At 32.2% G+C, this 19287-nt stretch overlaps 1 protein-coding gene across 1 annotated transcript in view; it reads right to left on the minus strand.

Moving 5' to 3' along the window:
- Nucleotides 1–147: 147 nt before the first annotated feature.
- LOC132750991 (nuclear pore complex protein Nup155-like) overlaps nt 148–19287 on the minus strand; it is a gene marked incomplete at both ends in the record, with an annotated part of 28790 nt that continues 9650 nt past the window's right edge. Inside the window, 18 exon segments of the mRNA XM_060741090.1 lie at nt 148–254; nt 1227–1363; nt 1798–1908; nt 2500–2620; nt 3336–3449; nt 4362–4491; nt 5807–5961; nt 6676–6780; nt 7296–7443; nt 11451–11647; nt 11917–11994; nt 12701–12832; nt 14722–14781; nt 15566–15699; nt 16370–16443; nt 17410–17522; nt 18185–18251; nt 18861–19011. Of these exon segments, the coding sequence (XP_060597073.1) occupies nt 148–254; nt 1227–1363; nt 1798–1908; nt 2500–2620; nt 3336–3449; nt 4362–4491; nt 5807–5961; nt 6676–6780; nt 7296–7443; nt 11451–11647; nt 11917–11994; nt 12701–12832; nt 14722–14781; nt 15566–15699; nt 16370–16443; nt 17410–17522; nt 18185–18251; nt 18861–19011 (2134 nt within the window).

Consider the following 19287-nt stretch of genomic DNA (forward strand, 5'->3'; position numbering starts at 1 on the left):
CAAATATCAACAAATTATTGATCATATCTTGACTGTGAGTTAAGTCAAATGAGTGTGTGAACTTTCAAGCGAGACATTGACACAAGTACCTGGGTGAGTACAATACCTCTTGTTATTCTTCAAATAGTTGAACTAAAAACTAGTTACCTTTCATACACAGGTATAAGTGACATGTTATCCACGAGCTTGTTTAGGAAACTGTGTATAACATAGAGAAGATGTAGAGGTCTGTTGATAGATGACCAGAATGGATCCTGAAAAATAATTAGGCTAGAGGATAACAAATGCTAATAAATTGGTAAATATCAGTTTATTTCAGGTAATTTTTTTAATAAACCCAAAGCTGCTCTCATCTACTTATGACAGTTTCAATAAAGCATTATTTTTAAGGATATTACTGAATTTACATTTCATGTTAATAAAGGGAGGTTATAAGAAATTTATTTCTGATAAAGTGTAAGTCAATTTTTTCACTAAGAAATGAATGCATATATTTTAATGATTACTTAAAATGCGGATAAACATTTGCAGTACATATATAACATATTCTTGGATGTAGAACCCATTTATTTGTATCCACATATTGAGTTTTAATAAAATAACAATGAAAGTAAGTTTATGAATATAACAAAAACTAAACCAAAGAAGTTAACCAACACTGACACTACCAATAGGGTGATGACATTAGCTTTGCTTTCAGAAGTGGAGAAAATTACTACTAACTAGTAAAGGTTCACAGTTTAAAAAGAGGGACAGTATGGGACACAAAACAGAAACTTTTTTGTTGTTGACCTTAGTGAAGTTATATACAGCAGTATATAACTGCATTGAAAATTATAAAATACTAGAAGTTTGTTAGTTATTTGATTGGGTTCTAAGTCACACTGACTCAGTATAGGTCATATGGCGACGTTCCAGCTTTACTGGTAGAAGAAGACCTCAGATGCCCTTCAGTGCATTATTTCAGGTAAGAACGGGCACCTGAGTAGAACCACCAAAGTTCCGTAAGCTAGCTGAATAGCTTCCTCACATGAAAGAATCCAAAGAACACACAGTGGTGAGGGCCAAGTTGTTTGAAGTCAACGACCTTAACCACTCGGCCACGTACACCCCAAAAATACTAGAAGTGAAGTTAGTAAAAACACACAGTGGTAAAATTATAACTGTAATTTGAAAAAAAAAATCAAAAAAAAAATCATGCCTGAATAAGTAAACTTATATCATACCCTAGATTTAAACATCCGGTCATATAATTCCAGCAACCTTAAAGCTGGTATACCAATATCTAACATTAGCTGGAACACCCAGCCAACATCCAACTGCAATTCACAACTTCTTTGCTCTAGGTACTTTACAATAAAAGCTGGAAAAGAACATTCATGAATTAAAAACTAATCAAACTAAATAAATGAAGACATACCAAATTAAAAAGAATGCAGATAAATATTTAACACATAACACAAATGAGAAAAGGAAAGAATCCCTTGATTTCTCCAAGATAAATTTAAATGGAAAAAAATATGTTTTCTGATGGTATCTCATGATAGTTAAAAGAAGAAATGTTGATGAAATGAAATAAAAGAATAACAAATAAAATAAAGAAACAAACAGGAAAATTAGTCTCAATTTTGCATAAGGTGAAAATGAATGTTGATCATTTCAATCAAAAAATAGGAGAAAAACAGCTTTATTTGAACACACAAAAGTAAAGATGAAGTCAGCAGCCTTAACCACTCATACTATCTACTCTTCCTCCCATAAAAGATTTTTATAAACAAACAGGAAATACCAACTTACCAAAAGGAAAGTATCTCTCGGCCTTGATGTACGTTTTGCCAACAACACATAGCTTATTACTGATGTTTCTAACTCTAACAGGAGGTGCACTTGAACGGGTGTTCTCAAACTCTGCAAAATCAAATGACAGCGAAACTTACAAACTTGAAGCCTCTGCAATACATGTCATTTTTTGTGTCAATTTTAATGTTAAACTCATTCAGCTAACGGTGCAGACCATGATCAGACCGGTTGATGCTGCTCAGCATTGGTCACACTGGAAGATTCAATCATTACCAGTAGACTAAGAGTTAAACAAGTTAAGCACACAAGCATAATCATTATTTATTCTCCAAGTACAGCTATACTTGCATTTCAATTTAAATATAAAAATACAAGAAAAAAAACTGGTTCAGCACAATAATTTAACAACATCTTTCAGTAGGACTATTCCTAGTTCTTGATAATAAAATAAGTCCTGATAATGTAGAATTTTCTAAGTTCAAAAAGGCCATAATTCTGTTAAAATCCAAGTTAAAGTTATAGGCCTTGGACAATTACATTCTATCTCTGAAATAACTCTGTGAAATTTCAACTAATTTCCTTGCATGAAAAAACTTACCCAAAGTGTGTGATGATGCCTGAGCGAGTACAATAGCTCTCCCTTTTCTTCAAATAGTCAAGTTTATCAAAAAAAGGTTGGACTATAATATAGGAACTTACCTTTATCTATAATACTCTGCCACAGATTCTCAACAAGAGCGTTATCATATAGCCCAGCACAATGAACAATGGATAATTTACATTCAGAAAGATCAAATCTATCTGCAAACTCCTCATACAACTGAAATAAACATGAAACATGTTAGTGTCAATGTCATACATAACATTGACTATATATAGGATTAATATCTTAAAGTGTATTAAGCTCTATCTGATGACATATGTTAATAAAAATTTTAAATTATTAAAATTATGTTGTTTACAAATCCTGATGGCCGTTCCTTGAAATATATGTTTGTTGCATAGAATATCTTTGTAATTTAATATAAATGACTATTGTATGTAAACAGATTAACAAAGTATTCTGCAGTTTTTTTCCCGTAGGTCGTGCGTGCCCCACTTGTTGTCAATAAGAAATACTGACAGATTTCTTTCAATCTAGATATTCTGTAATCATTTTAATAATTAATAATCATACTATCAACAGACAGTTTTATACACTTTAGGACAAAATGATCAAAACTTTAAAAGGTTTTTTAAAGCACAATCACAAACCCACTAACCTCATGTAGACTAGCTGGATAGCTTCTAAGAACATTTTTTTTTTTATGTTTCTAGTGGAACTTAAACTTAGAGCATTGCAGGGCAAAGGGGCAAGTGATTCCGAGTCTTGCAGCTCAAAGGCCCATGCTGTACTATACAATACTGTACAATTGCTTAATTATTACTCTCGCATGGTAATAAAATTTATGAATGTACTTCTTCCCAAGCAAATGGTTTGCTATTTAGCATTATAAGCTTCGTTAATGATCTACCATAACAGACGAGTATATTACCATAGTTATGTCAAGGAGATCTGACTCTAACCGAGACATAGCTTCCTGTACATCAGGACCACCAACTGTTTCCTGTGTTAGTGCTCGGAGAACATTCATCTGTAACCTAGCAACCTGAAAAATTCAAATTTACATTTCATTTTCAAGTTCAAATGACATGATGTTTATTCGTTTGATGTTTGATTGGGTTTTACGTCACACCAACACAGTATAGGTCATATGGCGAGGTTTCAGCTTTACTGGTTGAGGAAGACCTAGGATGCCCTTCCGTGCATTATTTTTGGCACGAGCCGGTCCCCAAGTAGAACCACTGACGTTCAGTAAGCACATGAAAGAATCTAAAGTCCCTGTTGGGACTTGAACCCACAGAGGTGAGGGGCAAGTACTTTGAAGTCAACGACCTTCAACACTCAGCCACGGACACCCCTTATGATGTTGATGATAATCTAAACAGAATAAAGTGATCAATTTAATAATTCTTTGTACCAATTATCATAGTCCTCAACCTAGACTTAACATTTTTGACCAATACACTAAATCTTATACATAGTATAAAGAAAAGCATGGGCTCTAGTAAGAGGTTTGGCTTGAATCTGTATAATCAATGGACTATTAAAACTTACATAGATATATACATACAACATTTAAATAGCAATATTTTCATTAGGTCAAAAAAACTAGGTTATGATTTTTTAGCTTTACTGCTGGTGAAGGACTGTCTCTGCTTCCTTCCAGGCAAGAGTGGGCACTTGTGAAAGTCCTCAGCCGAACCTTCTACATTCTGTAAGCTAGCTGAATTGCTTCCTCACCAGAAAGAATCCTTGGCTGGGACTAAAACCTACAGCATTGAGGCACAATTGATTAACCCTCAGCTATTGAAGGCTTTGAAATCAATGCACAATGAAACCTGTCTAATCTAAACTGTCTAATCTAAACTCGTCAAAACTCCCCAAAAAAGTTTTATTTGTGAGAGTTCAGATAAGTAAGACTCCGACATGTAAAATGATATCTCAATTCCAACCTTACCTCCATTTTTTCCTCTAGTTCATGTAAGAATTCTCCCTCCACCGCAGAGCTTGACCTAGATGATGAACTCTTAGCACACATGATTGCACGAGACAGCAAAACAATACGCTTCTGTAGATCTAGATCAGTGCTGCAATACAAGGGGGAAAATAGAGGGATAATTGTTCATAATAAAACCTAGGAAAGGCAGTAGTTTTATGTAGTCATGGTGGAAAAACGAATATTCCATCATTAATTTTAAAAACATAATTTGATTTCAGCAACATCCGACACCTGATATCAGATAAGAAACAGTTACAGCAGGAAGACAAAACCCATCATTTAAAATGAAGGTTTCTAGTACCAGCAGCAATAATAAAGTTTGAAGCAACTAGTAAAATCAGAGCGAACCGCACTACCTTAAGGTATTAGCATCCTAATGCATTACCTCCGCTTTGAAGAGTATTCAAATAGGCTAGAACTACTGTTAACTACATTGAAAATGAGGGCCATGGGTTCAATCCCCAGAAGGGTCAACTTTTTCTTTCTTTCTTTTTTTCTTTTAACATTATTTATGTATCTCTCATGTCCCATTTGGAAAGAAAAGTGTTTAATTTTGATTTTTTAAATTTATATAGGTATTTATTGGCTAAATTATGCTAAATCTAGTAATAAATATGGTACCTGATATTTTCAAAGTGTAATATAATCAAAACTAGACGGTAAAAGTATTTCATATTTTACAAGATCAACCAATATACTTTTTTAAAAATTTAGGGAAACTTTGAAAACAGGCACTCATTTGGGTAAATTTTAAGAATTTTTTAAATTAGGCCCCTAAGTAGAAAAATGGTCATACATGTGGTAAAAATGGGTGGGGTAGGGTAACATTTTTATACAGATTTCATAAATTTTAAGTAGAAACTATAATTTTGCTTATGTGGATTGTTAGCTGAATGGTACTATTTGTTTCTTACCAAAAATTAATGGGAAAACATTTTTGATTAGAATGTTATTGCAGATTATTTAAAGGTTCCTCATTTCTAAAAAAGGGCCCTCATAACATCCTAGCTTGAGTTCAGAAAAGTGGCCATAACTTGATTTCCGTACGGTAAACTTTGTTTAAATTTTGCATACAGGTGTACTTTAAGGTATACATCTGACCTATGATGTCAATTTTTTAGTTCTTGATAGTGCCCATTAGGGTCCTAATACCTTAAAGTCTAACAAGACTATATACTGATGGCTACTCAATTTCAGTATTTTGATACGGAACTTCATCAAATTCCAAAGCAGTGGCAATTAATTACACTACACTAGCCAGTTAAGAGCCAACAAGTATCATCTACATTGTGAGGAAACATTTACCCTGAAACTGTTAATTGATTTCCCTTCAATGCTAATCCAATAATTCTAAGTTTAAAAGAATGATTTTTCATTTGTAAAAAGTCAAATAGCACACTTACCCATGTCTTTCAGCTAGCCTGGTTAATATTCTCGCAGCTGCAGGATAGTTTTCAATTTTCTCGTAATATTTCCACAATAAATCAAGCGCAGCTACATCACCAGACTGGTAGCTTGAACGACGTTTCAAATATTGCTCCAAAAATGGCGACTGGATCTACAAAAAAAAAATCACATTGTAATCAATTTTCCCCCAAGATAAAAAATTCAAGCAAACAATGAAAAAAGTTAAATGTTCACTTTTATCAAATAAACTTCAACCGCTCCAAAAATGGTGACTGGATCTACAAATAAAATTTTTTTGTCTTGTTTTTTCCCCCCAAGAAAAACAATGAAGAGGGTTTTAAATATTAAATTCACCAAAAAAATTATCTTTCCCAATCTTAACCCAGTCCATTTTCTGTGCGTCTGACCGGGAACTCTATACTGTTGGTCCCAGTAATTGAACCCAAATTTTTGAAATTTTTGATACTAAAAAACCCCTTTAAATTTTTTGTATGAACTTTTTCCCAAATTTTAAAAACCAAAGGGAAAATTTCCATTAAAAAAATTTCGGGAAGTTTAATTGGGTTAAAAACATAAAAACCCATTTAAATTTAGTTTTAAGGGGAAAGGGTTTTTTTACCCTCAAATTAAAAAGAATATTAAAATCTAGGGGAAAAATATTTAAATTTTCACTAAACTTTGCATATAAGCCTGTTTTCCATCTAGGGGCACCTGTAGGAAAATTGTTATGTCACCTTTTAAAGATTTAATATGATATAACATCACCCAAGACATGCTCATTGCTGAATAAAATCTGACAAGTAACCCTTATAATGTGTGATCATCAAATCATTTAAACAGCACCATATTAAATGCAGTAACTTACCTCTAATAATTTTTCAGTCATGTTCATACTGAAAAGCCAGTCGTATAAGGACACGTGGAACAATTCATCATCAGACCTCAACGCAAGTCGGAATACCTCTGCTTTCTGCATTGAAATATAAAGACATTTTTCAGTATAACATTTGAATACATCTTTGACTGGATTTGTCTTAACATAAAGCCCATAGTGAGTGAATAATCATAGTCAATAAATAATATGTTTAAATTTCTTTAAAAACTTTCTTATTTGGTTTGGTTTTAAATATCACTGAAACTGTAAAGATCATATGGTGATATTTTGACTTTTTTGTAGGTCAACCTTAGATGCTTCTTTATGCATAATTTCTGGCACCAAAATATAATCACTATTCTTCTATGAGCAAGCTCAATAGCATTGTCACATGTAGATTTTAAGATTCAAACTCTCAGCTTTAGGAGATAGAGTAGGTGACATTCACCACACTTGCCACAGAAACCAATGACTTGACTTAATCTTAACTTATTGCAGCCAAAGTAACTTACTTTGATCCTTTTACTTTACTTACTATAAAACATTTTTTTTTTTTACTTTTGAAATCTTTGCTCCTGTAAATGACAAATATTTTTGACATTGGTACTCACATATTGTTCAGCATCCTCTATGGACATACGACTACTGTCGACAGCAGGGGGCGGTCCTGGAGATTTTGGTATAACACTAGCACCTTGGGGTACACTGGCTGTCATCAGGTAACCTAATGTCTCCGTTATACATTTATAACACTCTTTCCTGTAAAATATTTCATTCTTCCAAGAATCTTTGATGTATATATAATACGGCCTCAGAATTGTTTGTTTTTCTAGATATTTAAGTATATTTTTAACTTTTTTTGGTCATATTTCTGCAGTTGATTTACCTGGTTTCCCTGGATAACTAACCAGTAATTACCAATTTTCTCTCCTAGTGACTGACCACTAATCCCACATGATTTCTAAATATTTGATGAGAGAAAAAAAGACAATTAGACTGAAGGTACAAGATCTCCAGGAAATCAAGATTTAATTAGAACATAATAACGCAATATTATGAACAGTTAAAGAAAATAAGACTAGCAATAAAATATTCTACACATAAAAGAAAAAATGAGAACCAATTAGAAAACACTTTAATTAAAGAATTAGCTTATCTAAATAGGGCACATCAAACATTGGATAAAATTAGTAATAATAATAATTATAATACCGATAATAAGGACGAAAAAGATCTACTAGAAAGAATATCCATAAAACAAAATGAATTAGAAAATTTATATGAAAAGAAAATAAATGGTTCATTAATAAGATCAAAAGCTATCCATGTTGAAGGAAATGAAAAGAACTCAAAATATTTTGCTAATTTAGAAAAGAGACATGCTGAGAAAAAAAGTATTAAGAAACTAGTTATAAATGGTAAAGAAATTTTTGATATTGAACAGATTTTACAAGAAGAAGTGAAATATTATAAATTATTGTACACTAAAGTTCCACAGAAAGAAACAGATATTCTTTTTTTTTGATGATAATACAAATAAATTATCAAATGAAGAACGAGAAATGTGTGAAGGTTTTTTTAAGTGAAAATGAATGTAAAACTGCTCTTTTTGAAATGAAAAATAACAAATCACCTGGCTCTGATGGACTTACTACAGAATTTTATAAGATATTTTGGAATAAAATATAAAAACATATTTTGTGAACTGTATTAATTATGCCTACAGAAAAGGTGAACTATCAGAAATTCAAAAACAAAGTATAATAACCTTAATACCTAAGGAAAGTAGAGCACCAAATTTCACTTTCAAATATGGTGACCTATAAGCCTTTTAAATATTGACTACAAAATTGCTACAAAAGCAATTACTATTCGAATAAAGAAAGTATTAGATAAAATAATTAGTCATGAGCAAACAGGTTTTATGAAAGGACGCTATATATAGGAGAAAATGTACGACTAATATTTGAAATAATAGAAACATATTGAAAAAAAATAACAAGTCTGGTCTTCTTTTCTTCTCTGATTATCAAAAAGCATTTGATAGCTTAAATCATGATTTTATTGTTCAATGTCTTCACTATTTTCAGTTTGGTGAATCTCTTATTTCATGGGTTAAACTCTTCTATAACAAAAATTAATAGTGTGTAATTATAAATAATGGTCACATGTCAGAAAGTTTTCATATTCAACAGGGAGTAAGACAAGGATGTCCCTTTCTTCTTCCATATTCATCATATGTATTCAACTTCTAACAAACAGGATTGCAAAAGATAATGAAATTCAGGGATTTCTAATAAATAATAAAGAAATAAAAACAGACATTATTTGCTGATGATGCAACATATATAAATAACGGACAAAAAAACATTCTTTTGAAAAACTCATTAAAGTCATTAATGAATTTGGAAATATATCTGGTCTCAAACTAAATACATCAAAATCAGTTGTATTGAAGGTTGGAGCCCTCAAAACAATAAATTTAAAATATGCAGAAAATATGAATTTCACTTGGACATCAAAACATGCGAAAAACACTTGGCATAACTTTCTACACAGACTCCAAAATGAATATGCTTAACTTAGAACCAAAACTACAAGAATTTAAAACATGCTTAAAACAGTGGCAACACCGTAAACTAACATTGATGGGCAAAGTCACAGTAATTAAAACATTTGCATTACCAAAAATTAATTTATCCATTTACAGTTCTTGAAAACCCACCTGACCATACTATTAAAGAATTAACAACAGCAATTTTTTAACTTCTTATGGGATGGTAAAACAGATAAAATTAAGCGTAAAACTATTATAAACAACTATGATGCAGGAGGATTAAAATTAACAGATATAAAATCATTTTTAAACTTCAATTAAAGCTTGCTGGGTAAAGAGATTGATTTCAAATGAAAGCAACGGACACTGGGAAGCCTTCTTTGAGAATATATTAAAACCATTTGGTGGTAAATTTATTTTTGAATGTAATCTTAGTTCTCATGATGTTTTCAAGAATCTGTAAAACAAATACATTTCTAAGAGATATCTTAATTTCATGGTTTTCTATAGTAAACTCCCTCTAATATAAATGGATATGAAATTAGAAAACATATTATATGGAACAATACTGAGATAAAAATTACAACAAAATACAATTTACTGGAAAAAATGGCACGAAATAGGTATAAATTATATAGACCAACTCTTTGATTTTCGCACAAAAGCCTTTTACAAATTTGAAATAGCAAAACAACTTCTAAATCTTGATACACAAGATTATTTAAAATATCATCAATTAATCTCAGCTATCCCAAAGTGCCTTAAAGAAAATATTTCAATGCATTTCCTCTATAAGAATAAAGAAGATGTTCTAATAGAAAAACTAAAAAAAACAAAGTCACCAAATCAGCTGTTGTATAAACTTCAAATGAATGCAATAACTGTTGAAAAACCAACTGCATCCATAAAATGGGAAAACATATTTAATGACAATGAAATAGATTGGAAACCTATATTTAATATACCTTTTAAGTCTACAATCGACACCAATCTTCGTAGTTTTCAATACAAATTTTTAATGCGTTTAGTCCCAACAAATAAATATCTTTTTAAATGCAAATTATCATCTAGCAATTTGTGTGATTTTTGTTCAATGGAGATAGAATCTATTGAACATTTAATATGGGAATGTCAGTTAACACAAGTTTTCTGGAACAAAATTCAAACATTTTTATTCTCTAAAGGTTATGAAATACCTCTTAACTTAAGACAGGTGTGTTTCGGTATATTAGGTAAACATAACACGGTAAATTTTATCATAATTCTGTGTAAATATTTCATATTTAAAATGAAATATAGCAAAAATATACCCACTCTTGAAAATTTATGCCATTTCTCTCTTACAGGATTAGAATTGAAAAAGAAATATCATTAATACAAGACAACCTACAAAATTTTGAAGAAAAATGGTCAAATTTCAATGAAACTTAACTTTTACAGACCCCAAAACCACACAATTTAGACATATAATTTATGCATATACAAATAGAAAAGGAAACGATCTTCAATTCTTATCTCCGTTTAGTCAATTCCTTATATTTTCTCCATTTATTTACTAAGTATTAGCTTTGTAAAATATCATTATGAATGTATTTTTTTTCCAACTATTTTTTAATAGGGACATAACTAATCTTTATCTTTTCTCTCTCTCTTTTTTTTTCTTCTCATTCTTCATCTATCTTTCCTTTCTTTTATACACTTTCTTTTCTCTCATTCTTACTTACTATGCACTTTATAGTACTATCAGTTCTTCTTAGCACTCATTTTCTTCTGTCAAAATCTTTTATAAAAAGATCTTAACATACAAATATACTTGTCATAATCTGATAACATTGAATTGACATTATTTTTTATGTATTCATTACATGTACTATGATTTGAATGTTTGTATATTTTGATTGAAAAATAAAAGAGAAAAAAAAAAAAAAAGACTAGCCATTAAATAAAAATTTAGAAGAGCTTGGTCCAATGCTAACGCTCATACCAATAAATAAATAAATACTCGGTTTGACCCCCTGCTTGACCAGTAACAATACTAACGGAGTCTCAGACAAAACCTTACAAACTAAGTTCCTATTTATTAATGCTTTACACCTGTTATGTAAATTAACCAGACAGGATAACTTCTGTATAAATTCATACAACCTACTTTCATCTTATCTGACCTAGAATAAATATATTTAAACATAATCATGTCAAGCATTTTTACCGTGCCATCAGTTCCTGTACCCCCTGCATATCTTCCGGGGGTTCGTCATTGTTGTAAAAATGTAACGCAAGTTTCTGCGGGTCTCGTTTATTTGCCATGGTAAGACATAGATCTACTATACCCTCATAAAACTGTACACTCGAGAACTGATTACACACCTCAGCTAATTGCAGCGGCTGTGATACACTTTTATACAACTGTCAATAAAAACAATAGCAAATATTGCAAATAATAATAGCAAAAATAAAAACCAACAAAAATAGTATACAATCAAAATCCATGTAAAGATAACTTTTTAGATTATTCCCTTTCCAACAAGATACATTTAGTTTCTTTTCCCATAAAAGAACTTGTTATTCAATTATGTATTAAACTGTCCACAGATAGTCACAGTGATTTACTCTTGTTTAAAGCTTTCAGCTTTCTTTAAAACCAGAGATACAAGAAAAGTGTTGAAACTATTTACCCGGAGTGCCTCAACAAGATGGCGACGTCTTTCTGCTGGACTCTGACTTATCTTCCCCGCTTGTAACATTTCATTAGCCTGTAAAAAAATATTCCTATTTTATACATGGTTCTACATTTTTCCATTCAATGTAAAAAAACCCAGTTTTAAAAATAAGTGGTGAGGAAAATATAAGAAAGACTGTCTCAAAATCCATGTATGTTTGTTTAGTTTTCCGCCAATTTCAACATGTACTTCTGACATATCTCAGTGGTTGATCCACCTAGCCAGCTTTCCTGGGTAACTAACCAGTCATTTTTTATTTACTCCTTAAGCAACCATTATTCACCAAGCATGATTTCTAAATCTGCAGTGAGAGACAATTGACCATTAGACTCAGTATCAGAGATCAATATTCAAGATAAATTTTTCCTCGCCATGGATTAAACCCATGGCCTCAGGAAAATCCTATGCTCTGCTATCAAGCTTAGTGAGCGGACTGAGCATCCAAAAAATCAGGATGGTTATTTAAATATTTGCAATATTTTGTACTGAAGTTGATGCTGGTTGAGGAATTAAAAACGATGTCCAAGATGGCTTCTGAGTTTCATCATTTTGTCTTAAATTATGATAGCTTGTGTATTTTTAAAGCACACATAAAAACATATAGCACTGGTCTGACATAGCTGGTAATCTAACCAAGGACCTCTCAGATACAAGATAGACGCTCTGGCAAGGCGGCAACAAGGCAAACACTATAGAAGTTAACTGACCGCAATTATCGCTAAAATGATGTTATTAATACCTTAGAACAAGTAGCATCATCTGTGCTGTATAATGATGGACATATTTCTCTTAGTCTACTACTAATGGCATCTGTGGTAGCATTGTCGTCAAGGTAACGGTTGATTAAACATTGAATCAATGTGCCACATAGCTGAAATATACATACAAGTTATACACATGTAGTCAAGGTAACGGTTGATTAAACATTGAATCAATGTGCCACATAGCTGTAATATACATGCAAGTTTTATACACATTGGCAATGTAACTGTTGATTAAACATTAAATCAATGTGCAATAAAGCTGTTATATGCACATAAAATTACCAGTAATACAGAAATGACACATCTATTTAAAACTAGAACTGCCACTATCATGGCGTGAATACCCCCGCATACCACTTTGTCAGAATCAACAGTGGCCATTTAGAGCTCAAGGACAACCTCCCTGCCAAATCTGAGGTTACTAAGCCAGTGCATTGCTAAATTATGTATTCTACATGCTTCAAATGTGAAAATGTCAAAATCAATACATTGCGGACAGGACATACTTTAGCAATTGAGAAGAAAAGCTTTTTTTGTCAAGGTCCCTGTGACCTTGACCTTTGATCCAGTGACCTCAAAATCAATAGGGGTCACCTTATAGTCATGACCAACATCCATGACAAATATGAAGACTGTGGGTCAAAGGAATCTAAAGTTATTGGGCAGACAAACTTTTTGAAGTCAAAGTCCCTGTGACCTTGACCTTTGACATGGTGACCTCAAAATAAATAGGGGTCATCTACTAATCATGACTAACCTCCATCGCAAATATGAAAACTGTGGGTCAAAGGAATCTTAAGTTATTGGGCGGACAAGCTTTTTAAAGTCAAGGCCCCTGTGACCTTGACCTTTGACCTGATGACCTCAAAATCAATAGGGGTCATCTACTAATCATGACTAACCTCCATGCCAAATATGAAGACTGTGGGTCAAAGGAATCTTAAATTATTAGGCGGACAAGCTTTTTGAAGTCAAAGTTCCTGTGACCTTGACCTTTGACCTGGTGACCTCAAAATCAATAGGGGTCATCTACTACTCATGACTTACCTCCATGCCAAATATGAAGACTGTAGGTCAAAGGAATCTTAAGTTATTGGGCGGACAAGCTTTTTGAAGTCAAGGCCCCTGTGACCTTGACCTTTGACCTAGTGACCTCAAAATCAATAGGGGTCATCTACTAATCATGACTAACCTCCATGCCAAATATGAAGACTAAGGGTCAAAGGAATCTTAAGTTATTGGGCGGACAAGCTTTTTGAAGTCAAGGCCCCTGTGACCTTCACCTAGTGACCTCAAAATCAATAGGGGTCATCTACTAATCATGACTAACCTCCATGCCAAATATGAAGACTGTGGGTCAAAGGAATCTTAAGCTATTGGGCGGACAAGCTTTTTGAAGTCAAGGCCCCTGTGACCTTGACCTTTGACCTAGTGACCTCAAAATCAATAGGGGTCATCTACTAATCATGACTAACCTCCATGCCAAATATGAAGACTAAGGGTCAAAGGAATCTTAAGTTATTGGGCGGACAAGAAAAAACCGACGGACGGACGGCCGGACAAGCTGATTCCAGTATACCCCCCTTACAACTTTGTTGTGCGGGGGTATAATTAAGTAAAGAATCACTTTCAAAAGTCAGATATAGAAAATCAAAGTCAATGATGCATATTGAACTTTATTTTTAATACTTGTCATAATGAGTTGGATTACAATTTTACATTTTAAATTTAATTTACACTGGCAACTTATTTCTAGTACAAGCTCTCAATGTTGAATATTCCTTATATCATTTCCAGTAAAAATGGCTGATGGGATAAATTAATTTGACATTTCTTCAGGGAACTAAAGAGAGAAGAAATTTTTGCTCATTTTGTTACAGGCAATGGATAATTTCTGTGTAAAATACGTCCCTAAGGGTTACATAAAATTCTTAATCATTGAAATAATTTTGCATGCTTGTTTAAAATATCAAATATTCTAGAATTGTAAACCTACCTCTTTTCCTGTGATGACAAATTCTTTGAATGTCAGTGATTTTAGTTGATTTTGTTCATCCTGAAAAAAAGAAATTTATATGCAAAGAATTTTAGATTCAAATTACATCTTTATACGTCTGTCACATGACATCAATTGTTTACATTGCCATATTTGCATCAATTAACACTTTTTGGTATTACATTTCTGCCCTCATTTGGGTCTTCAAATAAGACTGACATAAAAAAATTTAATGCGCTTATTTCAAATTTTCAAGAACATAATAATGGCAAAAATAGTACATTAAAATCTTATTATGAAGATGAGGAAAAATGGCAAAGCACATTAAATTGATTACTTTAACAATGTAGTCATTCAGATTCTATAAGTCTTGATAAATTTTTCAATCAAATCACAACAATATCTTGATAATATGTAACAAGGCTCTTAAAGAGATGCCACTAAAGATTTTTGCATGACGTGACTGAACATATTTCTTCCAGATTTATGTACCATTTGATGTAGGTCTGTACCAATAACTTGCGACTAAAATTTTTATATCATTTGCTCACTCCATTCTTCCAGAATAATTATTTAAATAGCAAAAAAGTTACCAAAAAAAAAATAAGAGCTGAATGACTTTCGACTCAAATCGGACCAAAACTCGCAAAAAAATATGATTTTAAATCAATCTTTTAGTAAACATCTTTATAATCATTTGAATATCTTTAAGTTTTCAGTATCCCTGTGGATTTATTCAATCAATTTCAATTTTTACATGTTTTAGGCTTTTGGACCTCAGTGGAGTTTCTGTAATATGCGGATTATTCCACTGGAAAACATTGTTACTAAAAGCATAGGTTACTTTTGAAAGTGTAGCAGCCATGGTATGGAACTGATGATCAACCAGAACCTTCAGTAACCCTAGAGCCTCTTCTACTCTGTGTATTAATTCCTGTATCTGCTGTAATGACACCTTCTCAACACGCTGGGCGTTGGCTGAAACATATAATCAAATAATAATATATAATGTTAGCAGGAAATAGAATCGGGTCAATTATTTCAAGACTAAATTTCCCTACTATTTATGCCATTCCCTTGTGAATTTATAAGTAATGACAACACACTGAGATGTCTTTTCAATCATTGTTGCAAATAACAATACCAAGGGGGTATTTATTTCTTAATCAAGGGTATTTTGGCCACTGAGGCTTGTGCCTGCATATTTAAGACTTTTTTTGTAATTCTTTTATAAACAAACTGAAGGGTTTTTGCTTTTATTGGTGGTTTTTTTTATTTGTCCAAAATATCTTTGTAATTCTTTTATAAACAAACTGAAGGGTCTTTGGTTTTATTGTTGTTCCTTTTTATGTGTCCACAATATCTTCATATATGAGCTGCATTATGACAAAACCAACATAATCGTTTTGCAACCAGCATGGATCAAGACAAGCCTGCGCTTCCGCGCAGTCTGATCAGGATCCATGCTGTTCGCTTACCAACCCTATAAAAAGTATAGGAACTGATAGCGAACAGCATGGATCCTGATCAGACTGCGCGGATGCGCAGGCTGGTCTGGATCCATGCTGGTCGCAAACGCATTACGTTGGTTTTGTCATGACACGGCTCATATATATATTTTCTTCTACAAATTTTAATAAATGTTCACCTTGCATCTTCATCATGGTCTGTTCATCATATAATCTCATCATCTGGTTTGGGAAAGGACCTCCATCTAAACCACTATAATAAAAAGGTAAAAGTTTCATATAAGCTTTAAGCTTTCTACTGAATCCTGAATGCAATTTATATATTGTAATTTTGTCTGTTAATATTGATGAAGAAATAAATATTGTTTAAACCAAAAGATAAAGTTATTACAAAATTGTCAAGTACTACTTTTGGGTAAAATTTAAATGCATTTAATACATCTGCACTTAAAATACCATCTTGGAAAAAAATAATCTTGTAACAATTATTAGACAGTTTTTTTATCAGTAAATGAGATAAAAGCTTTTTGAGTATTTGACCTACTTTTTCGACAAACGACAGGGCTTAATTTTGTAAATTTCTGGCTATCTTTTCCCCCTAATCTGTCTTTAACAGTTTTCTTTTTATCTTAATGTTACATCTATTTGCATAAACCATGTGAAATACTCAAAGAAGAACAGTGATAGCCAATTAGACACTAATAAGAAACATTTTATCACTTTAAACAGCTAGACCATCACTCCACTCACTCCATTTAGTTATTAGTTTTTTCTTTCTAGTGCCTATTCATAACAGCATAATTTCTGCCACATAAGCACTTTGCAAGGGCTTAAAAGGACAAACTATCAATTTGGCTCAATCTATCTTTGCCCTAAAATATATCACTGGAATATTAAAATTTTCTATAAAAGTTATGTTGTTACAGAGCCAATCCTCATGTACTATAAATACACAAATCAGCCCACATATAAATGGACACATATTAGCTTCTTAATTATACAAATTATCAATAATATTATGTTTTCTTTTGTGCCTTTTTTTTCTCTCAGTATAATTTGGTCATTCAGGTAAAATCATCTATTTAAATGTTTCAGATTGACTAGATAAATTTCAAATGCTCAAAAAAAGGCAACTGTATAAGTCTAAAATGTTTCATTTACCACACCATTTCATTCATCATCATGTTAAATTGTTACAAAATTAATATGACTACTCTACCCTGTATCTGTTGGTCCCATATCAAATTTTGAGTTAAAGTCAACAAAGTCAGACAGCTCTCGTACATTTTCCAACACAAAGCCGAGGTCATCACTGGGAAAATTACAAGTCACCTGAAATATAATCTTCAGTACTTTCAAACTATATAATTACTAAAATCAATAATCACAACAAATACACTTTTTGCTGCTTTTATGACACTCTTGAAAGTATTTTTGTCAAAGGCCATTTTATGCCATTTTTTATCTGAAATGTTTTATTGTCATAATTTCTGACAACCATATCAGATACCAAACGATTTATGTCCGTTTTAGGAAGGTCCAGTGAATGAACCCATTGCCAATCAATCAAAGGACATACTTTCCTCATTGCTCAGTACTTGTTTGTTGTAGGGACAGATTCGAAAACATGTCTAGAAGGTTATAGCTTCCTACACAACCAAACTAAAATAAATTCTGTAAAATCTAAAGGGAGTCAATCACAAATTAAGCTTATAATACTTTTTATATTAAACCTTAAGTAAAGATCATGCTACTGGTTCTGAAAAGACATTAAAGTTATTTTATTTTTAACTGTAATGATTTTTCACCAACTTTGTTTCCATTTCCTGCAAATGTACTGTGATGTGTAATATTTACCTCCTTCACATGCATCTCAATGTTCTTATTGTAAATAAAGCTGAAACCAATCTTATTTTTTTCATATTTTTATGATAAACAGACCATTCTCGCACTTTATTAAAAGTTTTATTTTCTGCAAAATTTTCTTTACTTACGTAGTTAATAGATCCCTCTGGTGTTTGACAAGAATATTCCTTTGTTACCATCATGTCCCATATAGGTCTGTAAATAAAATATTATTTTTGTTTGTCTGTTTGTTTGTTTCATTTTATGCCTTTTCCCAACAGTATTTCAGTCATATAGGTGGGTAGTTTCCTAACCATCGTTCCTGGAGAGTTACACCAGTACTAGACTACCTTCCTCCGTGCTAAACTACCAAAGCATCTCCTAGGGATCGAACCCACGCCAGAGAGGTAACTGGATTAGAAGTCATAGACTCTAACCCCTCGGCCAAGGAGGTTTTGTATGTACACCAATTTTAACACATTTTGGTAATATCTTGGCAGTCAATCCACCTAACTGTCTTTCATGGATAACTAACCAGTAATTACCAATTTCTTCCCAAGTGAACACCTATTAATCTATGATGACTTTTTAATCAGAGGTGAGTAACCTAAATGTCCCATATCAACTGTCAAGTAGAAATTTCACCTCGCTTGGATCAAACCAGCAACCATCTTAGTACAAATCCAATGCTCTCCCTATTGACCTTATTCCTTTGTTACATACATATTGCTATACCATTGTTTATAAATTCACATTAAAAATCTGGACTTTTGTAACTATAAATGCTATATATTTTTCCATGCAAATTTAGGCATTTTATCATACCTGAGTATTCTGGCTAGGTACAGGCAGATTCCATTGTGTTTTCCTGAGAAGCTGATATTCTTCATAAACCGCGGCAGACCATCTGATTGCTGATGGTACATCGGTTGATTATCAAACTGCATCGGCGTAGACGCCTGGTTAGGATGCATTCCTAAATCACACAAAACAGTCATTATTTATCTTTCGAGATATTTTTATTTAAGTTTCAGTATGGTTTAAAGTAACATTATACCCGTCCAAGTGTAAATGGTGAGTGAAAATTTGTATACTGGACATGCTTTTGACTTTGAAACTATCAACTTTTTATGATTAATCTAACGTGATTAGATATCTAAGCTTTACCAATGTTAAGACTTCTTAAGTCATCTTAAAACAAAAACCTTTCCTGACTGTCATGAAAACTTTATAAAGGTCTAAATATTTATAT

The sequence above is a fragment of the Ruditapes philippinarum genome, unplaced genomic scaffold (genome assembly GCF_026571515.1).
Source record: "Ruditapes philippinarum isolate M1 unplaced genomic scaffold, ASM2657151v2 ctg3140_1_1_1_1, whole genome shotgun sequence".
Classification (NCBI taxonomy): Eukaryota; Metazoa; Mollusca; class Bivalvia; order Venerida; family Veneridae; genus Ruditapes; species Ruditapes philippinarum.